This window comes from Phaenicophaeus curvirostris, chromosome 4 (genome assembly GCF_032191515.1).
Source record: "Phaenicophaeus curvirostris isolate KB17595 chromosome 4, BPBGC_Pcur_1.0, whole genome shotgun sequence".
NCBI lineage: Eukaryota > Metazoa > Chordata > Aves > Cuculiformes > Cuculidae > Phaenicophaeus > Phaenicophaeus curvirostris.
This window is the reverse complement of record NC_091395.1, coordinates 62,163,570-62,182,294: the sequence shown is the minus strand read 5'-3', so window position 1 is coordinate 62,182,294 and position 18,725 is coordinate 62,163,570. Positions and strand designations below refer to the sequence as shown.

Below are 18,725 nucleotides of genomic sequence, written 5' to 3'. Positions count from 1 at the left end.
GCCTGGTGAGTCATTGAAGAACAGCCATTCCAAAACTCAGTGTCCATCTTCATGTATTTGTAATTTACACTGTATATTTGAAGCATAAGTTTCAGTCTGTGCCTAAACTTCTGCCCTGTTCTATATAGGAGATCACGTCAGTGATGCTTCTGGTTTCTGTTAGCCATGAAATTACTGAACAAAATGTGTTTGCAGCAGAGTTGATAATAAAAAAGTCATTGACTTCCATGGATTCTTACACTCTCTGATCTGAACCCAAAGCAGTTAGTTGAAACCATTTGATTAACATGCTGGTGCCCTGCAAGGATGGTGATGTTTCAGAGAGGCTAGGAAGAAGAATGGGGAGAGAAGTAACTGAGGTGAAGTACAACATTTGCTGTGTCTCTACCATATCAAGCACAACATTGTGTAACCATTTCTAGGTAAATCTGGCTTCCCTGAAGACTGCTGCAGCTAACAATCCAGCTGCTTATCTTGCTGTCACATTTACAAGAGAAATCCATCATCAGCAATTTACTCCAAGATTAGCAAGGGTTTTGCCTTCAGCAAAATCCATCAGCTGAGTACCAGTGCTTCAGTGTTAAGTATGACACTAGATAGATAAGTACATAAATAATGAAGATGTGCAAATACACTGGGGCATAGAGGTTTTCCATGAAAGCCTCTTCTAGAAAGAAGAACCATCATATTCCACAGCATAGAGTAAGTTTCAAAAAAAAAAACTTCAAAAGGGGAAATAAAATAGTGTAGTTGTATTTGCAGCAGTGTGTACTATAGAACATTTATACTGAAGATTAGATTAATTGATGTCATTTGATGATTTAACAAAGTACTTAGGGAAAAGAAGCTGGAAAGAGAATATGTGTAAACAGAAGTTGAGAAGATTTCTTCAGTGCACAGGAAGTATGTCTTAATTCTTTTCGTTCTTGTTAGAATTGATTCATGACTGCAAAGCAGTTTTGAAGACTTAAAAACACACATCATCAAACCAAAATGTTGCTGTCAGTATCCAGGGGTGAGGCAGAAAAAGAGCTGACTATATGTTATCCCTATGTGTGATACAAGATCACCTAGGAATTTGGGTGTTTATGGTATATTTTTTTTTATATCATACTCTACTGTTAATGTTAGTATTTTACCAGCGTATTTCTTGATACGTATTTTAGGAATTTTTTCCAAGCCTTAGAAAAATATGTGCCAAAAGTGTAGCCCTTTTAAAATGAAAAGAAACTCATTTAAAACAAGTTGCTTGCAAGCCCTTGAGATGATTTAGGAAGGTGTAACATGGCACTGGGTATTAAGCAAACCGAAGGCACTGTAAATACTGAAGTGGTCAAGAGTTTTTTTCGCCTTTTGCTGAAATATATTGTAATTCTTCACAGTTATCACCAGGTGGCAATATCATGGCCTTAAAAGTCTCGATTTTCTGAAGTGGGTAACAGTTAGGCATGAGGAAGTCATGTGTTTCTATGCTGCAGGAAACAGTTAGATTACACTCCTCAGCAAGGTTCAGATTTCCGTATAACTTTGTCTTTTATGTACAGACCTGTAGCCAGAATTGAAAATATTCAATGTTAAGCCTCCAGATTTCCATTTAGATTGTATATTTTAACTTCTCTTTTTTTGGACTTTTTTTCTGTAAGAACTTGGGTTGTCAAGAATTGATGATGAAGAGCCTTCTTTTGTCTCTCTTACTTGCCTGTGTTCTGTTTATGAACAGCATCTCAGAAGTGCAGGGAAAGAAATGGAAAGGTGAAGGTACAACACCAAACCTGGAAAGTATTGTCCTTGGAAGATGCTACGAGTATATTAGAATTGTGAATCCTGCTGTTGGGTAAGTATTTGCTTATTTCTGGATTAGTTTTTTATGTTCTGTACAAAATGATTACTACATCATAAGCCTGAAGTTTTGCTCTTAGCCATGAAAGCGATCCTGTTGAAGTTAACATGCTTCATAGCTGTCTGGAAACAAAAATGAGCTTAGATGGATGTTGTATTAATAAAAGTACTGTAATTATGGCAAGATTTGTAATACTTAAAATTTTTATTTGGCATTTCTGCTCCTCTACTGCCAGAGTGTTCTGTAAGGAGAACACTGCACAGAAATGGTGGAGATGCTATTTCAGAAGTACCAAATACAACAGTGCTCCTGGGAAGACCAGCTTCACTTTGCATGTCTTGTAAGTCAGGTCGTATAAGAGGGAAAGCACCTCACTTTATAGCTAACCAGTGATAACTGAAACAGGCTGTTTAGCTTTTCCCCTGAAAATTCATGTAGAAACCAACTACTGAAGTATGATTATCTGTGAGCTATGATTATCTCTTAATTACACAGAATTGGAGGCAAGTCACACCTTGTGCTAAAATGACCACTTTTTCTGTCTTCTGACATTGTTTGGGCTTCAGTAAAATGGAAAAAAAAAAAGGAGTACGATCTGGAGTTCAGTCTAGTTTATTCTACAGCTATTTTTTTTCCTGATAGTTTGAAGATGTATTTGCAGAGGGGGCATGGCTGGATTCCTGCAGCATTGAACCGTGGTTTCAAACAGTGTCAGATTATGTTGTATAACATCAGCCAATATCACCTCCTTCCCTTTTTCATTTCCTACTGCAAAACAGGAAGGTACAAGAATTAAAACATGTTTGAGGCTTTTAACAAAGGCAAAACAACATGATTCTTCCTGACAGTCTTACCAGAAGCATTTTGGTTCAAGTTCCCCATGAAAGAAAAAATCATCCTAATAACATGGTACTAAAATTTCACATGGACAATTCATGTTTGGCAAATTTATAAACACATCCCAGTGAAAGGTACCAGTAAACTTTGAGATTTCTACATACCTACAGCGTAATAGATAATATAAACTATGAAAACTTACGTTTACTGGTTGTGTAGGTATATGAAGTCTGGTCTTGCAGTAGGTAGGTAGTAGTAGGTCTTGTAGTAGTAGTAGGTCTAGATAGGTAGAGTTCCTATTGGAGTTCACAGATGTCACTTCATTAATGGATGAATTGAGACATAACTGGTAGTAAAGAATACACTACAATGAGGAATATAAAAGTTTGTTGTTGTGGACGTGTTATCTTTATCGTGAACTGATTTGGGCTTTGAGAAATGTAAATACAATATTTTTGAAAAGATGTTATATGTCTCATGTCTGAGACAGTTTTGTGATCTTATTAGTTGCTGTGACATTTTCACAATGTAATTGTAAAATTGAGAAGTCTGAACACATTCATCAAAGTATTCTTACTTAGAATAGCATAAAGCCAGGCTGGACAATAAGATTCTTTCCTGAATTACAGCCCAAAATGGCATTATAAAAAGAAGAGGTGAACTATTAATTTCATATTATATGTCTTTTTTCCCTTTCCCTTAGGCCTATAAGCAAATAGCGTAATCTAAACAAAATAGAACTTTTGTATTATACAGGTGCAAAACAGATATTGTAATTATTTATAACTGTTTCTGTTCATTGTTGGTTTCTTAATTGCCCCCTGGCTATCCTTTATAAAGTCATAGCCACCTGGATAGGTTTTGAATCTGAATTTAGGTTTAGATTCTGAATTTAGGTTTAAATAGAATAATTTATTTTTTAAAAACGCTTTGCTAACAGAAAAGAAACTAGCAAACCATGTCTTCACACTGCAACACAGTTAAACATAAAGATGTTTATACAAACATAAGAAAAACTTACCTTTATGTTAAAACAGAATATGGAATGTAGCAGTTAGAAGAGGCGTTTTACTAAGTGTTATGGTCATGTAGAAGTGAGAGATTTGAATGAAAATTGTCTATGAATTTTCTAGTAGGAGTGTACTATGTGACACAGATTTCTCTGTAGTGCTTTTCCCCCATATTTCTTTATTGAGAGTATATAAGGGAAGTTTTGAAAACGTTTTTTAACTGACTAGCATGAAATTATGTGGCTTATTATTATCTATTAGGTTGGAAGGAATCATCCTCAATTACAGTTTTCCCCACCCTATAGTTTCAAAAATTATTTTTGACAGCTAAGACATTAGTAACGGAGCAGAATAGTCCTTTTTATTTACAAGCTGTTCAAACATGGATGAGAAGGCATGAATTAACAAAAAATCCAATCAGTGAATTAATGAGAAAATTACTGCTGGATTCAACTGTCATTAAAGATGTGAAGGGTTCAGTTGATCGTAGTTTACAAGTACTGGCATGAATAAATGAGTGCTTACAGCAGACTGCTCTTTATCAGAATGAGATGTAAGTGTATATACCGTTGTTAGAAGCTAATATTTAACAGCTTGAAATCAGAAATAAGGTGCAAATCCTTTTATCAAGTAAGACTATTTAAACATTGGAACTAAGGATCAAGGGGCATATTGCATCACTGAAGATTTTCAGATCCCATATTTGCTTACTTTGTATCAGTTTTTTATAGAGCATGGCCAGAGATTACCGTAAGGGAATCTGTGCTGTTCCCTGCATAGGAGCTGCACAGCTCATCACAAGGGGTCCTTTAAAGTCTCTGCAACATTCAGCATCACAAACCAGTTCCTTAAAGAATCTAACAAGAAGTGCCAGCAGAAACTCTGCTGCCTATGGATGACATAAAATGAGCAAAACACTCAATGGCAAAGTTTTTTTTACTTATTGTGATTACTGTTGTTCAAGCTATAGCTTTGCAATCACACCTGTTTGTGGTAGGAATGTTATATGCACATGAAATACGTTATTCTGTTCTGCAGAGTGTTTCCAGCATAGACATTGCCACGGCTTATGTGGAGAAGATACTGTGTGAAAGCAGCAAAAGTCACAATGCCCTTTTTAATTACTCCAGGCAGGCTCAGAGCTGTGACAGATGAGATCCTGCAAATCTAGAAAGATAAGACGCATCCATCCCTACATGTCCTGTCCTGTCCTTCTGCAGGAGATTATTGTCCCCAAGACAGAGTTGTCAGAAGGAAACTGTCGAAGTGCACAGCCGAGCATCTTGTTTCAGGCCTCCCCTTCAGAAGCACTTTAAATGTTGAATCCTAACGGTACTCTTGTAGCTACTGCACAATGACAGTCCGTGTCCCCTACTGTCACTGTACTCATTCCAGCAAGGTAAAGCTGTATAATCCTAGGGTCTATGTACACAGAAGGCATCTCTTTGTCAAAACCATTGTTCTACCAATGAAACTTTCTAGTAACCCCTCCTGCCTCTGAATCTGATGTTTTAAGAGTAATTTTACGTTGCAGTACCTTTACATATCTGGCTACGCTTTAATTGGAATGGCTTTTGGAATCTGGAAAATTTCAAAGAAAGCTATTTTCTTCAATATTTCTACAATGCTGGACAGAAACCTCAAGTATACTGTACCTCCTAAGATTTTTGTTGAGTTACTGTGCATTTCTAATTCCACACTGTAAATCTTAAGGTTTTCATTGCTACTTCTTCCTAATCTGCTGCTGTTATGAGTCAGAAAAAGACAAGACACTTCCTGGGTGGCAAGTTTCTTACCACCTAACTTCAGTTTTGTTTCTTAATCTTTTAGGGGTTTTAATTTGGGAATTTGAAGAAGTTGGGAACAAATTATTTTCTTGCTCTGCATTGAAAAAAACAATTCTGCTATTTGTTTCAATGATTACAGTGAGAAGAATTGTTCAGAGTTATGGGAAGCATTTAAAAGTGCATTTATTAGCAAGGATCCTTGCAGCATTCTACCTGAGGACTATGAACGATTTATCAGCTTGTCATTGCACACAATTCCACCTAACAAGGTAATAATTATTATGTTAACTGTCCTGTGACATCCAGCTGATTTTCCATGGCACTGTTCAAAATTGACCAAGAGTCATCCCGTGGCTGACTCATGATTCATTATTTTTGGCCTGTCTGTAGTTTACAAGTTAGGCTCAGGCTTGATGGCATTTTTCAATGTTTTTGGCTCTATTTATTTTATGCAGTTACTCCTCAGTAATTTATCTGTTTTCATACTACAAAGATCCCCTGGTTTTCCTACTATGCCAGGAGCTCTTTTGTAGTCCCTGAACTTCTACTTTTCTAGGTAGAGCTAGGTGCTCTGCCTGCAAAGACTGTGCCTGCTATTGTCTTTTGCTTCCACTCCTCACAGCCAAGTCTCATGGCAATGATATGTTAAACATTGATGTGCTAAACAAACAAAAATGAGATAGGATGCCGTGCTAAAAAACAGTGAGGGTTTGATGTGCTACCAATAGCAGAGAATGGTGAAAGTGCAAAAACCGTGTCTTTTCGTGCTAGCATATCACACCAGAATGCGTACTTTGGCCTTCTCTAAAAGGTTATGCTTTAAAGCAGTTTTTACTCTAGCACAATTATTGCTTATCTCTAAATGATACAAGCTAAACCAACGAATACACCTCTCAACATAGCTGACATGAGATTAATGAAAGAGTATTGAAAACACAGAAATAACAGCCAGACATATTATTTTTTTCATGCCATAAGCCAGCATAGCAGTGTGAGAGAATTCTGGTGAGATATATCTGGTTTATAAATATCTGTATTTCCTTTTTTCTTCCTTTCCGTAAATCTGCCTGCTGAGGAAGGCAAAGCTAGGCCTAACTAGATTTAATATAAGTCTGTATCTATTTCTATCATGGTGTGAGTGCCCCTCAAGCCTCTAGTGATCAGAATTTACACCACTGTTAAAAACAACACACTTTTGTTCCTCTAAAGTGATAGCAGACATTTCTGATTATTAGCTTGATTTTGAAAGAAACACCAAAGCATGTTTTAAACACTTTTCAGCACCCCAGAATCTCGTTGTGTCCACACCCAAGTGATGGTTCATTGCTTCTCTATTGTTTTTTTTCCCCTTTCTTTACATAGTCTCTCTTCTGGGAAAATAATCAGCTGCTAGTCAATAGCTTTGCTGACAGAGGCCGTCGCTACATGTCCCTGGCTGATACTCTGACTGGCTTCTTTGCAGATTTTCTAAACTGGTGTGGCCAGGCAAACAGTGCTGGTAAGACAATGAGTGCTGTATTAAACATCTCTCTGTAAAATCATAGTGAAGACTGACTGTTGTGTTCTGGAGGAGCTCATTTTGCCCTTACTCCATGAAGAATCAGTGATAGCTGCACTGTCTCGTTCTCTCCTGTTTTGTGTGAATATTTAACATGGCTGTTGGGGGAGCATATAGTGAAATCTAAACAGTGCTGCACAGGAGATAAGCCTCCTCCTCAGTCCTCAGAATATGGTGCAATCTGCATCCCAGGTGTAAAGTTAGAGCCATTTCAGCCAACTTATCAAATCCACAAAATGTCACCATTTGGGTAAACTGCAAAGGATGGAAAATGATAGAAAAATATACAGCTGTCAGCTTTCACTGTTATGTCAGATTAGCTTATATGTTCAGTGATTAAAGCATGGATATGTTTAATTGTTTTTTAAGGTCACTTCTTATGGTCATTATTGTCCCTCTAACAGCATTACTCACATCTTTCTACAGGACTGGATTATGAATCCTGCCCTACCATGGAGGAATGCGAAAACAACGCAGTGGACTCTTTCTGGAGGATGGCCTCAGTCACTGTAAATAGTGCATTAGTGCTGACTTTGTACGTTAGTGAGTGTGTCCTAGGTGGTTCAGGAAAACATCGCTGGATGAAGACACATTTAAGTCTGTAGTTGTGCTAGATTATTTCCTCTGCTACAAATACACTTTTCTTTAGACTGGGTACAGTGTTTTAGCAAGAGGAACCAAACTTTCACCTTAGCTAGATAATGTGTTAGCAGTCTGTTAGCTTGGTTAATACGTGTTAAGCATATACTGAGCGCAATAAGCATGCTGGTTGTCTACTGAGTACAGGTCCTGAGGGACATTTGACAGCCTTGGTGGAAACTCTTTATTTACAGATCAAACTCAACACAGCATATCAAAATGCTTTCTTCCTATGCTGAAGAAACTATAAACTTATAAGAAATCTGTATGATGAATTCTGAAAAAAACCGTTATTATGTATTGCAGTATGCACAGCACAGTTCCGGGGTGATACATGTCTTGTTGAATGGTTCTGCAGCTGGAGGAGCTTATCCAGAACCAGGGTAAGGGAAGTGACTTATTTATATGTACAGGGTTGATGCCTGAAAAAAAAAAAAAAAAAAAAAGACAAAAAGGGTCAGCCAGTTGTTTGAGTTTTCTGCTGCACAAAGCATGGGGAGTGTAGCTAAAAGAGCGTGTTGCATCAGTCTGCTGAGTTGTAGGGACAACTATTAATTGTCTCCAGCTGTGGGAATTTGACATGAAATGGGTGAGAACAATCCCTTTGACTCCTGCATTATACAAACTGCTGTAGTAAGCAGCATAAATGCATTTTGAAAGCAGCCTCTGAGTCTGCCAACATACTGTGGCAAAATGTGTATGTCTTAAAAAAGATGAGCGTTACAAAATTTCTATTCAGGGACAACTCCAAGGAGAAGGCACTATTACAACGAGTGTAGCCTCTGTCAGGCCTAGGAGCAAATTTGTTAAGATCTGCAGTGAGAGTACTTGATCCTGCTATTTCTCCAAGACCAAGAGGGGAGGTGGCTTGAAGTCCATTATAATTTAAGAAAGACAAAAAGCTCATTGAGAAGGACAATAGCAAGGATTAGTTTCCTTTTATATTAAGGACAGATGTATTTTCCCTGATTTAAAGGTATACCGCTATGCAGAAGTTCATCTAAGATTAGATTGAAATTTATTCTAAAAATACATGCTTAAGAACTTTTACTGAGTGTGTGGCTGTAGCAACTGCCTACCTGTGGTGAAAAATACATCTTTCCTTCTATCAGCAACCATCCTGTCCACAGCTGGTCAAAGATACATCCTTAGAAAACCCATAGAACAGATTCTGCTCTTACGTTCTCACTGAGGACTAAAAATAATCTTTGAAAAGTTAATTTTATCTCCAGACAGGAGAGAAACAAGAACCATCTGTTCAAAAACACCTACTACCTACTTACCTCTGTCCCCCAAAAAGCTTTCAGTTAATCAAGACGTTTATGGTCTCCTTGGATTGGTCGGGTGGTCAGCTGGGATCCAGTCTTCTGGAGATGTTAATACCTGGCAGCAGGTCAATGCCCAGAATCCCAAATAGAGTCTTTATTTCTAAAACATATTCCTTATTTCAGAAACCTCTTACACATAAATTAGTTCCTTCTGCCAGTTCCCTGGGTTGCCTGCCTGGTGGTGTCATGACCAATGAAATCACCACCACTGGAACACAGCCTGCTATGAAAAAAATAAAGCCAGTCACTCCGTCTGTTTTCTGTGTATTTTCTGGCCCATTTATAACCTGTTGCCATTTCAGTTAAGATTTATTTCTCACTTCACTGCAAAATGCTCATTCGCACAGTATGAATGCAGTTGGCAGACCTCTTTAGTAATATTAGTTGGTTCAAAAATTAGTTTACAGAAGCCAATTGTACATTGTTCCTCCACAGTTTCTGACTCCTCTAGTTAAAGATTCTTTTATATATTAGAGGAAGCTGCATTTGTCTGGCAATAACATATACATGAATGGACAAATGAGTTGAAAATTAATAATTGGAATTATTATTTTTGGTTATGTTTTCACTATGTGTTTAGGACAGGCATGGACATCTTGAACAGGCAAACCCACTGTGGCTGCTACTGGTCTCTCTGGTTAGCCACCACTGTACCACAGTTGGCCAAAGAGGGGAACTATTGGTATCCACTTCCTCATGTTCCATTTCTCCAGAAGTTTAAAATAGCTTTATGACAGGTTTCAGCTGGGTGCCAACAGAGCTGCCATGCCACAGCACCAGTAGCCACATGGCCACCACTGGTCTCATCCAGGAGGTAACAACTAACCATCCCTTCTAGTCTGGAGGGTTTCAGAGTTTTTAATGAGGCTGAGAGACCCTGCAGCCCAGATGTAGACATTTAAGAAGAACCATGATAGGCACATCAGGGCACACACCTAGCTAGTTCAAGCTTGGAACAAGCATTCATTGCACAGACAGCCCTTTTTGCAGGGGAAGAGAGGAGTGGAGCAATTAAAAGGTTGGAAGTCATTGCAGTACTTTTTACTGGAACAGTTAGGAATCCGTGGCCTTGAAATACGTACCTCTCCCAAAAATTCAATTTACAGACATTAAAATAAACCTTTGGATTTTGGATCTTCAGATTAGATATTAGGAAGTAATTTTTTACTGTGTGGGTGGTGAGGCACTGGAACAGGTTGCCTAGAGAAGTCGTGGATGTCCCATCCCTGGAATTGTTCAAGGCCAGGTTGGATGAGGCTTCAGACAACCTGATCTAGTGGAAGGTGTTCCTCTCGTGGCAAGGGGGTTGGAACCAGATGATCTTTAACATCCTTTCCAACCCAAACCTCTCTATGATTCTATGATTTAGTTGCCATTTTATTATTTTGGTTTAATTGTTATTTAAATACTCATCAAAGTCAATTTACACAAGGCAATAAAGTGGAAGATTCTCCAGGCCAGGGATGGACAAATCTAGCAGTTTCTTCCTTATGGTGTTCTGTATCCTGGGCAACTACTTCATGTTACCGTTGCTGTCATTTTATACCTAAAAATATATTTGTCTTGTGGCTGTTGTTATTTTTTTTAATTAAAGCAAAATTGTATTGTATCTAAAAGCAATAACACCAAGAATGACCTATTTCTTTTTTTACAAAGTTTCAAATATGTTTTATTTTGGTTTTACATTTTTTTAAAGTTCACTTCATTCTGGTTCACCTTTTAAGTTGTAACTTTTTTTCAGCTGGCCACCTCTAGGATTAAGAATATGAAAACAAAACTTCTGATTAAACACTTTTGACATTTGAGAACAATTAGAATGTGAATCAGACTCTCTTCTGCTCTGCTGAGTCTGATTGTAAGCAGAAGATGTAAGTGTAAAATTGAGCAAGCCCTTATCCTACAGGAGAATTGGAGCCTTGATTGATGCAAAGGGATAAAGTTCAGTTCTTTTTTTCTGTTGTTTAGAGTTCTAAAAATCTGTTTCTTGAACAGTTATTTTGCAGATTATGAAATACCTAATCTACAGAAAGACAAAATCTCGCAAATTGTCATCTGGGTTGTGGATAATATTGAAGGACCAGATCTGTAAGTTATGTCTTCCAAAAAAGAAGTTCTCCTTTTTGGACCTATCTTTAAAGTTTCCCTGTAGCTTTCTGTTTGATTATATTTGCCTGGCAATTAAAGCAAAAATACTTTAGATACTTTCACTAACACAGGAGGCCCACCGTGCCATTCTCGAAGAGTATAGAAATACCAGAATGAGACAAAACGGAAATAAATTCTAATATTCAGTCTAGAGTAATTTCAGCTGTCTTAACTGTTTTTGAAAACTAATAGAAGAGAAATACCACCAGAGGGCTCATCTTCTCTCAGTACTTAATCTAATACTAAAAAGTAGGCTTTAAAAACATCTACTTTTGTTGTTAATTTAATTGAAACCACATAAATAAACCAAAATAGATCAGTCTAAACAGAATAGCTTGGTGGTAAACAGCCAGTGAAGATGAAATAGCCAAGTTAAAAAATCAGTGCTAGACATAGAAGCTGTATTTAGGGTTGTTTCTGTTTTTTCTCTCTCTTCTTTAGTTTTTCAATTGTTCTGTATTCAAGACAGAGGACAAACTTCTAAGAACAAGATTAATTCTAATGTATTTTAGCCAACTTGTTCTGTAAAGACGGCTAGTATCAACTTTAGCACCACCTAAATAGCTGCCAAAGAATATTACAAACGAAACATTTATTACTTTACAGAATTATTTAGCTCTTTTTCTCTTTGTCTAGTGAAATACTGAAGGTGGGAATATTGGTGGGAATGGAATCTGCAAATGCTACACTGGCTGAAGCCAAGCTTCCAGTCTTTGCAAACTGAGTATAAAATGCTAAACAACTGTAAGGAAGTGAAGCATTATAAATAGGAATGTACACCAGTTTTCTGTTTTCTGTAGGTGTTAAGGAATATAGGAGAGTCAAAGTTATGGGGATTGACTTTCCTAATTCCACCAAGTTGAATGATAGGAAATTGGATCAGGAAAGACTTGCAATAATATTAAAATCCTTCCTCACAGAGAATCCTGTGGAAAAAATACCGTAAAGAAACTAGAAGACAGGCTGAAAGACCTTGGTTTTGACGTTGCCTGCGCTGACAATTACAAGTAAGTGAAAATTCTTCATTAATATGGTGTATTTGCAGAAGCACCTTAGCTATTTTAATTGATTTCTTACCTTCTGATACTTAAGTGTCATTAATGTTGTCTCTTTAGTAAGAGACTAAGATATTGGAGGGATGATGTTAAATTTTTCAGACTTAGCATTTTGTGGCTGTGAATTGAGCAAAACATTACACCATACTGTATAATTGTATAATTAAGTGAAATGTACTTAACTGATGCCAGACACAGAAGACGGCTTCATATATTCCATTTCACTGTAAAATCTTTATTTAGTTTGCAAATCTAAACAAGTTAAAAACACTGTTGAATGTCTGCAGAATTACTAGTTATTCACAGTGGTTCTCACAGCTCTACTTATTCACAGAAGATTGCATGATAAACATAATTGAAGAGAAGATTAGACATTATAATACTGTTGAATTTGTTTCATTTTTTCATTTGTTTTCCTCAGTTTTCTGTGTGAAAGATGCTAAATAAAATGATATCTTCACAGGTCTGTAATGCTCTTACTCTGCCTGGATTATCCTGATGATGCTCAGTGTACCCTTTCATCGTAAGTAAAAGAAGTTCATTCCATCCTCAGTGTCTTTACAACCAAATGAATAATGCAGAAGCCAACAGTTCAACAGACTGCACCTCTATCATCTATTATATATCATTCATATGCTATATACAGTATTCTTGAATGTATTTCTTGCTGTGTACTGAGTAAGCAGTTTCTATCTACAAATTGTGCACAATTGTCTGTGAGCACCTACTATTCAAAATTAGATTTTAATTAGTTCCATCGATTACACAATCACACTGTGTATCACTGATAGTATGAATGAAGATTGTAAATATCAGTGTTCCAATGCCAAATCTGTTACAAATTTGAAATTGCTTTCATTAATACTCTTCTCTGAATAATGAAATTGTAGGTCAGATGGCAACAGATCTAAAGGACATTTCTCCCGCTACTGGAAGTTTTAGTTCCAGATTTTGAGGAAGTTTTTTTTTAATCTTCCATTTTGTGTGCAAACCCAATTTCTCTATTTTAAAGTATTTACCTTGGGCCAATAGGTTACCTGAAGAGAATGTAGATTATACCCAAGACAGAGCTACATTAATTAGCAAGCATCACTCCCAAACTAGGTTTTAATAATTTCCCTTCCTATCCTTATTCTTCTTTATTGTATAAAGAGGATTAAATTAATTTATGATGTATTTCTGTGAATTTACAGTAAAGATGACTGTTTTCTATTGTGGCAAACTTTCTAAATTTATATGCTGTTGCATATATAGATGCACATAAAGTACTTGAATACCTGAATATGAAAACTTCCTCACAATTTGGAAAGTTGCAAGATACATAGATGCATAAAAATTGTTCTCAAGTTACTTTATTTTTATGCATAATCCATACATTTGGTCACATCGTATCTCCTGCTGTCCATTCTGCCCTGATTCAAGCACCTGCGAATCTTTTTTATGTTAATACCTATGTAATACTGCAATGATAACTTCTGGTATGAGAAAACTGATTTGCTGTCCCTGGTTATGGCAGCAGAGAGGTGTAGCTCCTGTTTGCCTGCCTCTGGTTGTGTGGCAGTAGTACTTCATGCTGTACAGAGAGGGAGTTGTATATCACTTTCAGTAGCTTATGTTCGCTTTTTAATAAAGTCTTACAGTGAAAGTGCGTATTCTCTATTCCTGCTGGTTACTGAAAGCTTTTAGTTATCTTGTCATGCAACTACATTTATTCTTGCATCCAAATTACATCCCAGCACCAGCCTATAAATGTATGGTGAAAACAGTGGCATTTTAAATATCTCTGATACCTCCAGACATCATCTAGGTAGTAGGTAGAACGTAGAACACATAGAACAGGCTTCCAGGCCTGTTAAACTGTTTGTTACTGGGTATCACTTGCATGGCGGATTAAAATTTGGTTTCCAAGTTCTGTCGGGGAATGGTAAGGCTTTTGTTCGTGAAAATGCATTTTACAGGAGTTCAAAAAATATAATATTGTGAATTTGTAACACAAGATTTTTCTCTTCTCCCTGGCTTTAAATAATTTCCATCAAAGTTTTGTGATGTAGGTACATTCCTCAGCTAAAAAAATCATGGATGAAAAGGCTCTTGGAAACCATTAATATCTTTTTCTTTCACCTAAAGGATGAACATACCGGTTCTCCAGCATTGCCCTATAGCATTTGCAGTATGTAAGCAGGGGTGCAGCCACCCCTTCCTTTCCATCCACGTCAGTGTTTAAAATAACATAATCACTAGCATATTCTGAGCACCAGTTTTGTACTCTTCTGGGGTAACTGCTAAGCAATTCAGCTGTTATCATCCTCCTCAGAAAATGTTTCCCTGCCTCTCTCCTTCTTGTACTTCTGTTCCCTCCTGTATGCATAGCAATGTAATAGTCTTGATTCACTTTGTATCGATGCTATCCCTAATCAAGGCAGAGCTTCCCAAACTGGATGCCGTCATTGCCTTTCCCTTTAATTTAAGTAGCTAAAATACTTCAGGCCAATGAATACTAACACTCTTCCCCAAATCACTTCTCTGCAATAAAGAACATCTCCATTGAAATCAGCTGCCTTTTCAGAGAGAGCCTTAAGCAGGTATATATAAATCATTTGATGTTATCTTCTAGATCTGTTTTCTCTATGGCTGGATCCCTGCTCTCTGATGGTCCATTAACTGACATGGCAACAGTTTGGTCAGTAGTGATATTGCTATTAAGAGCGTGAATCTGTTAAGAAAAGTCTTCCTTTGCATAGTGTGTGCTCAGTATACACACATTACATTTTCATACTTCCATAATAAATAGTGAGACTAGACTTGCAGGCTCCATTACATCCCCTTTCACAATGGCTATTTGCTGTCACAAGACTGATAGCTGGTTTTTCAGCCTCTGGAGAATACAGACCCAAGCCCAAAAACATCACAGTTGTGCAAGTGACATTTTTTGTCACCATAGCTCCTATTACATCAGCACGCCAAAGGAGAAGGCTGTGTCAGGGTAGCAGGGGGTTAGTTTGAAGGTGCTGTAATATATTTCAGACTTATTGGATAGTGACAGCACCTCTTAACTCCTCTCCAGATTTGAACTGTGTTCCTGATGAGTCAAAATCTAGTCTTTGGCTTGTGAGATTGACACCCTGTTTGAAGGAAACTTGTAAGTGAAAAAATATCCACTAGATGGCATAGAAGTATTACAGACATAAGCAGAAAGGAAGGTAGATGCAACCTATTAATAGTGATATTAATTACTTGCATTATTACAATGTCAGGAAGACTTAGAAATGGATCTGAATACCTTTCTGCTATGAAACGCTGTAAAAATATAGATGACTGCTGTCTAGAAGGGCTTTATTCAATCTCAAGTATAAGGCCAGAGACATTAAAAGGATGTAGAGGAACAAGGAGGCTCAGGTATTTAAGGTAGGAAGGAGTGTTCCTGGAGTTTTGCACATATCCTATTTATAAAATCATGACAGCCGAAGAGAATCTGGTGAGGAGCTCTTATAAAGAAACTTCTAGCTTAGCACTTGGACTGCAAACTTCATCCTTGGCAAAAAAAACCTGGTATTTAAAAGATTCCTAACTTAGCTCTGTGCTGTGAACATCCTGTTTGTTTTCTTTTCTTTAGATCTGCGCCAGCAGCACAAAGAGGACCTATATCTTCAGACAGAGGAAGCAGCTGGAACAAGCTCATGTTTGTTTCTTTTGTAGGATTTTTGTTCAGATTTGCTTTAGTATTTTAAGCTAATCCATATCCTCTTTTTGCCTTATCTGGCTATATACTTGGCTTTAACTAATTTCTAACTGAAATTTTAGCCTAGTTCTGGAACCAGCGAACCTGCATATTAAACCCCTGCCTACTTCTATCTAGGTATCAACTACTTTTATATAAAAAATTATTCTACTGCTTCTAGAAAGCTTCAGCCTTCATTGCCTTTTCTTGAATAGAAGACATTGATTACTATTTCCTTTTATCCTTATTCTCCGTAATTAAACTGGGAGTAATTCTTCCTGTTCACATATTTCAGAAAGAAAAGTGAAACAATGCCTGTCATACGTCTCCCATACAGCTTACTTGTTCATAGAAACAATCCTAGCATTTGGCCTTGGGAACTAAGTGTCTGATTATTGTATTTTGGGAAGGAGAAACGTGAATTCAGATGAGAGAGAACTTAGGTTGCTCACTTCATGCAATATACAATAGGTGAGACAGTGTAAAAATTAAACTGATTTTCAGAAGTGGTCCAGTACTTCGGCCAAACTTATTTAAAATTGTTGTACAGCCAGGTTCTGTCTTGCATACTTGCATACAGTATTTTACCACATACTATCATTTGCTTAGTCATCAGTACAGCTGTTCCTCATCTGACTGTTTCCTGGCCACTGGATAGCCAGTAGTCAGGAATATCAGCTCGAGAAAGCTCCATGGGTGATGGCTGATGTGATGGCAGCACCATGATGTGATGGCTGATCACCATGATGTGATTTATGACATATCAAATTCAGACAGGAATGTGCCAAGTCAGATATCTGCCTACTTGCAGTGAACTCAGTTAACGTGCTTCAGAATATATTGAAGAGAGAGCAGATAGCATCTTGACAATCTCTTGAGTTACTTCAGTGAGTTATCTCAGTGTTCCAGCTAGATGCTCCTCTAAAGCCCCAAGACATCCAGCTACCAAGATGACACATAAAGAAAAAAATAGTTGTTCTTCTAGAAAATAACTTTAAGTAGAATTTTGTTGTACGTTCTCTGTTAGCTTCAGTATTATTTATTTGCGTCTGTATTAGTTTGTTGCAATGAAACTGGAATAGGATGTTCCTGTTATCTCAGTGCATCTGATTTCGGACTCCATAGTATATTTTTGTTCTTTCCGTCCCTGGTGCAACTATATCGTGTTCTATGTTTGAAAGATAAAGTATGTAAGATACGTTGTTGCTGTTGCTTTTTTGTCTGGCTTCCATCCATTTAATAATCTTCAATTTGGTTTTGATGCAAATCTTTTTATATTACACATATAGATGCATTTGCCTGTGTCACAGCTGGGTTTAGGCTCTGGCTTGAAGGATTTTAGTGTCTGTTTCAGGCACTTGTAAAAGTACCGAATTCAGAAGTTAGAGTATATTTAAAATTTGGGCTGCATTACACCTCAAAATTGTTCCTTACCTATGCTGAAACTTTAGTCCTTTGATTAGTTCCTTCAACATTGTCCTCATTTTTATTGCTTGTTTGATGCTGTCCTTAGCAGCAGCTGCTGGAATAACAAGAGAGGTATCTGTTTGTAAAATAGACACATCTCAGATACCTAAACCCAAGAAATTTTGATCAGTCTTCTATTTGTCCACAGCAAATCACATCATGACACATTCTGGACCGCAGACTGTAGAGACAGTGTGTATGAAGCTCACAGATAGGTATTCAAGCTGCTGTTTGGTCTAGTGCTGTCCTGCCCACTGATGCATATATTATAGTGTGTCCAGGATTCAGAGAACAGCTTAATACAATTATACAATTAACAAGCCATTAGTTAAGGCAGCGTTTTTTTGTTTGTTTGGTTTTTTTTTTTGCCATATCGTTTGAATATAGTGTCCCAAACTTGCTGGAAAAGCTTGGAAAGACCTGTAAAGATTTTATCTAAGCAACTACTATAGCTGGCAAAAAAAGGGGAAGGGAGGAAGTTTCAGATACATACATTTCCTGAGATATTAAAGGCAGCAAGTTTCAAGCTGAGTGGGGATTGGTTGTTCTGAGTTTAAACGTTGTTTTTTCATCTGTGAAAAAAAAAACCCAGTGCGCCTGGCTTCTTGGAAGCGGAGGGGCAGAATTGTCAGCAAAGCAAGAAACAATAAGGTCATTTTTTACATCTGGAGGGAGGGAGAGACATTAACAAAAACTTGTGAGCAAGGCAGTCCCTTTTATATTTCCTTTTTGTTTTTATTTTTACATCTACAGAATGTGTGAATAGTGCTATTTACTTATACATTTTACACTTACGTGGTGAGAATCAGCTAGATATGCCTGAGTTCTGTCTTAAAGACTCAGTAAGTTATCTAATTAGCAATGTTTCATGTAACAGTTGTGCCAGATTTGGAGAAATCATAACACCCAAAGGCATCTGCCCTTCTCCATAAACTCATGCAAGCCTGGTAATGTCCAGCAGGGTGCTTCAAGCATATATTCAAAATGTTTATTTCATACTTGTACTAGTGTTATTAGGGTTATTGCAAAACCAGCTGTCTCCAGACTGGAATTCAAGAGGGAAAATACTTAATATGAAAACATGTGTATCACTTCATTTTGAATCCATTTGGATGACCTCTGTAGATCTGTTAATCTCCAATTACTTAAGGCAAATGAAACCATTGTGTCCAGGATCATTACAAGGTGCTCTGCTTTTCTGTGGACAGACTTCTGGAAGCTACTGATACTAAGGTAGTATTTCCTGCCTTTGCTCGTTTTGTTGACCACTTAAAGAACTCAGTTATATACTCTCCTCTTCTCCTAACCCCCTTTTTGTTTTTCCCGCTGCATGTGTTCCAG

At 37.3% G+C, this 18,725-nt stretch overlaps 1 protein-coding gene across 1 annotated transcript; it reads left to right on the top strand.

Annotated features, from left to right (window-relative positions):
* Positions 1–1,460: 1,460 nt before the first annotated feature.
* LOC138720251 (ADP-ribosyl cyclase/cyclic ADP-ribose hydrolase 2-like) lies at positions 1,461–17,690 on the top strand. Its single transcript, XM_069856304.1, has 9 exons — positions 1,461–1,834; positions 5,614–5,743; positions 6,837–6,972; positions 7,459–7,541; positions 7,978–8,054; positions 10,992–11,084; positions 12,065–12,151; positions 12,663–12,722; positions 15,813–17,690. The coding sequence occupies exons 1-9, from the start codon at positions 1,665–1,667 to the stop codon at positions 15,925–15,927; spliced, it is 951 nt and encodes a 316-aa protein (XP_069712405.1). The 5' UTR covers positions 1,461–1,664; the 3' UTR covers positions 15,928–17,690.
* The last annotated feature ends 1,035 nt before the right edge of the window (positions 17,691–18,725 follow it).